This window comes from Egretta garzetta, unplaced genomic scaffold (assembly GCF_000687185.1).
Source record: "Egretta garzetta isolate BGI_Z169 unplaced genomic scaffold, ASM68718v1 scaffold410, whole genome shotgun sequence".
Lineage (NCBI taxonomy): Eukaryota > Metazoa > Chordata > Aves > Pelecaniformes > Ardeidae > Egretta > Egretta garzetta.
The window spans coordinates 273,532-274,665 of NW_009258276.1; the positions used below are offsets into that span (position 1 = coordinate 273,532).

The 1,134-nt window shown below is 66.0% G+C and overlaps 1 protein-coding gene across 1 annotated transcript in view; it reads right to left on the reverse strand.

Annotated features, from left to right (window-relative positions):
- Positions 1–60: 60 nt before the first annotated feature.
- Positions 61–1,134, reverse strand: part of SMO (smoothened, frizzled class receptor) — a 3,071-nt gene continuing 1,997 nt past the window's right edge. The window contains 3 exon segments of the mRNA XM_035891745.1: positions 61–248; positions 339–487; positions 841–1,026. Of these exon segments, the coding sequence (XP_035747638.1) occupies positions 61–248; positions 339–487; positions 841–1,026 (523 nt within the window).

Here is a 1,134-nt window from a genome sequence, read left to right on the forward strand (position 1 = left end):
CTGTGCCCCCCGCCAGCCCCAGCCCCCCGGCTCTGCCTCCCTGCGCCTCCCCAACACCCCTCAGCCCGGCTCGTCCCCCCCAGAGATGCCCCAAGCGGCCCCCAAGGACTTGCCAGGCGTCGCCACGGGTGTCACGGAGATGTCCTGGGGTAGGATAGCCCCTCTCCTGGCCACCATCTTGGTGACGTGCTGGGCCCACGCCGAGGACACATCGGCCGACGGCTCATTGATGTCAAACGCCAAACCGGCTGCAATGACAACAGGGGAGCCCCGGTCAAGTGGGGGACGGCGGGGACCCGGGGGTGCTGCCGAGACGGCCCCCTCCAACGGGCACGTACCCACAGGGCCGTCGTGCGAGACGGTGTGCATGCTGAAGGACAACTCCCGGCCCGGGTCGCGCAGCAGCTCCTTGCGCTTGGAGAAGGCCTTCGCGATCATCTTGCTCTTCTTGATCCTCTTGGGCTGGTCGTCGCTCTGTCCCGTCAGCCTGGGGACACGGCGGCTCAGAGCAGGGACACAGGGTGGCCCAGGGGACACACAACCCCCAGCGTCACAGCCAGGGGCAGGGGGACCCTCCCCATCTCCCTCTCCCACTCTGGGACACCAAGGACTGGGGACTGCATTGGATGGGTCCCCTGGGGATGGAGGTGCCCCACAAACAGGACACAAGACACACGCGAAGTGGGGAGAAGCCACCCCATTCCTGAACTGCTGTCTGCTGCACGCCCACAGCTCATCGAGCCGAGGGACAAAAGTCTGGAGATGACCTCCAACGTCTCGGGACGTCGGATGGGGCAGGACGGGCCGCACGGAGCTGGGGTGACATTCTCCGGGTCCCACCTGCACCAGGTGCGCTTCCAGATGAGGAGGGTGGCCTTGGTCCAGACCCAGGTGCTCATGGAGACGCCGGTGCCGAACATGGCAAAAAGGTTGATCTTCTCCACCAGCAGGCTCGGCCGGTTCTTGATCTCACAGTCCGGGATGGGCTTGTTGGTCTGCGTGGCGATGGTGACATTGGCCTCGCACCTGCGGGGACAGACGTAGGACGGTGGCCGTAAGGAGGGGGACACCCAAAGATGCCCCCATGAAGGGGCTGAGGCCCCCACGCAGCTCTGCAGAGCGGAGATGTGGTGG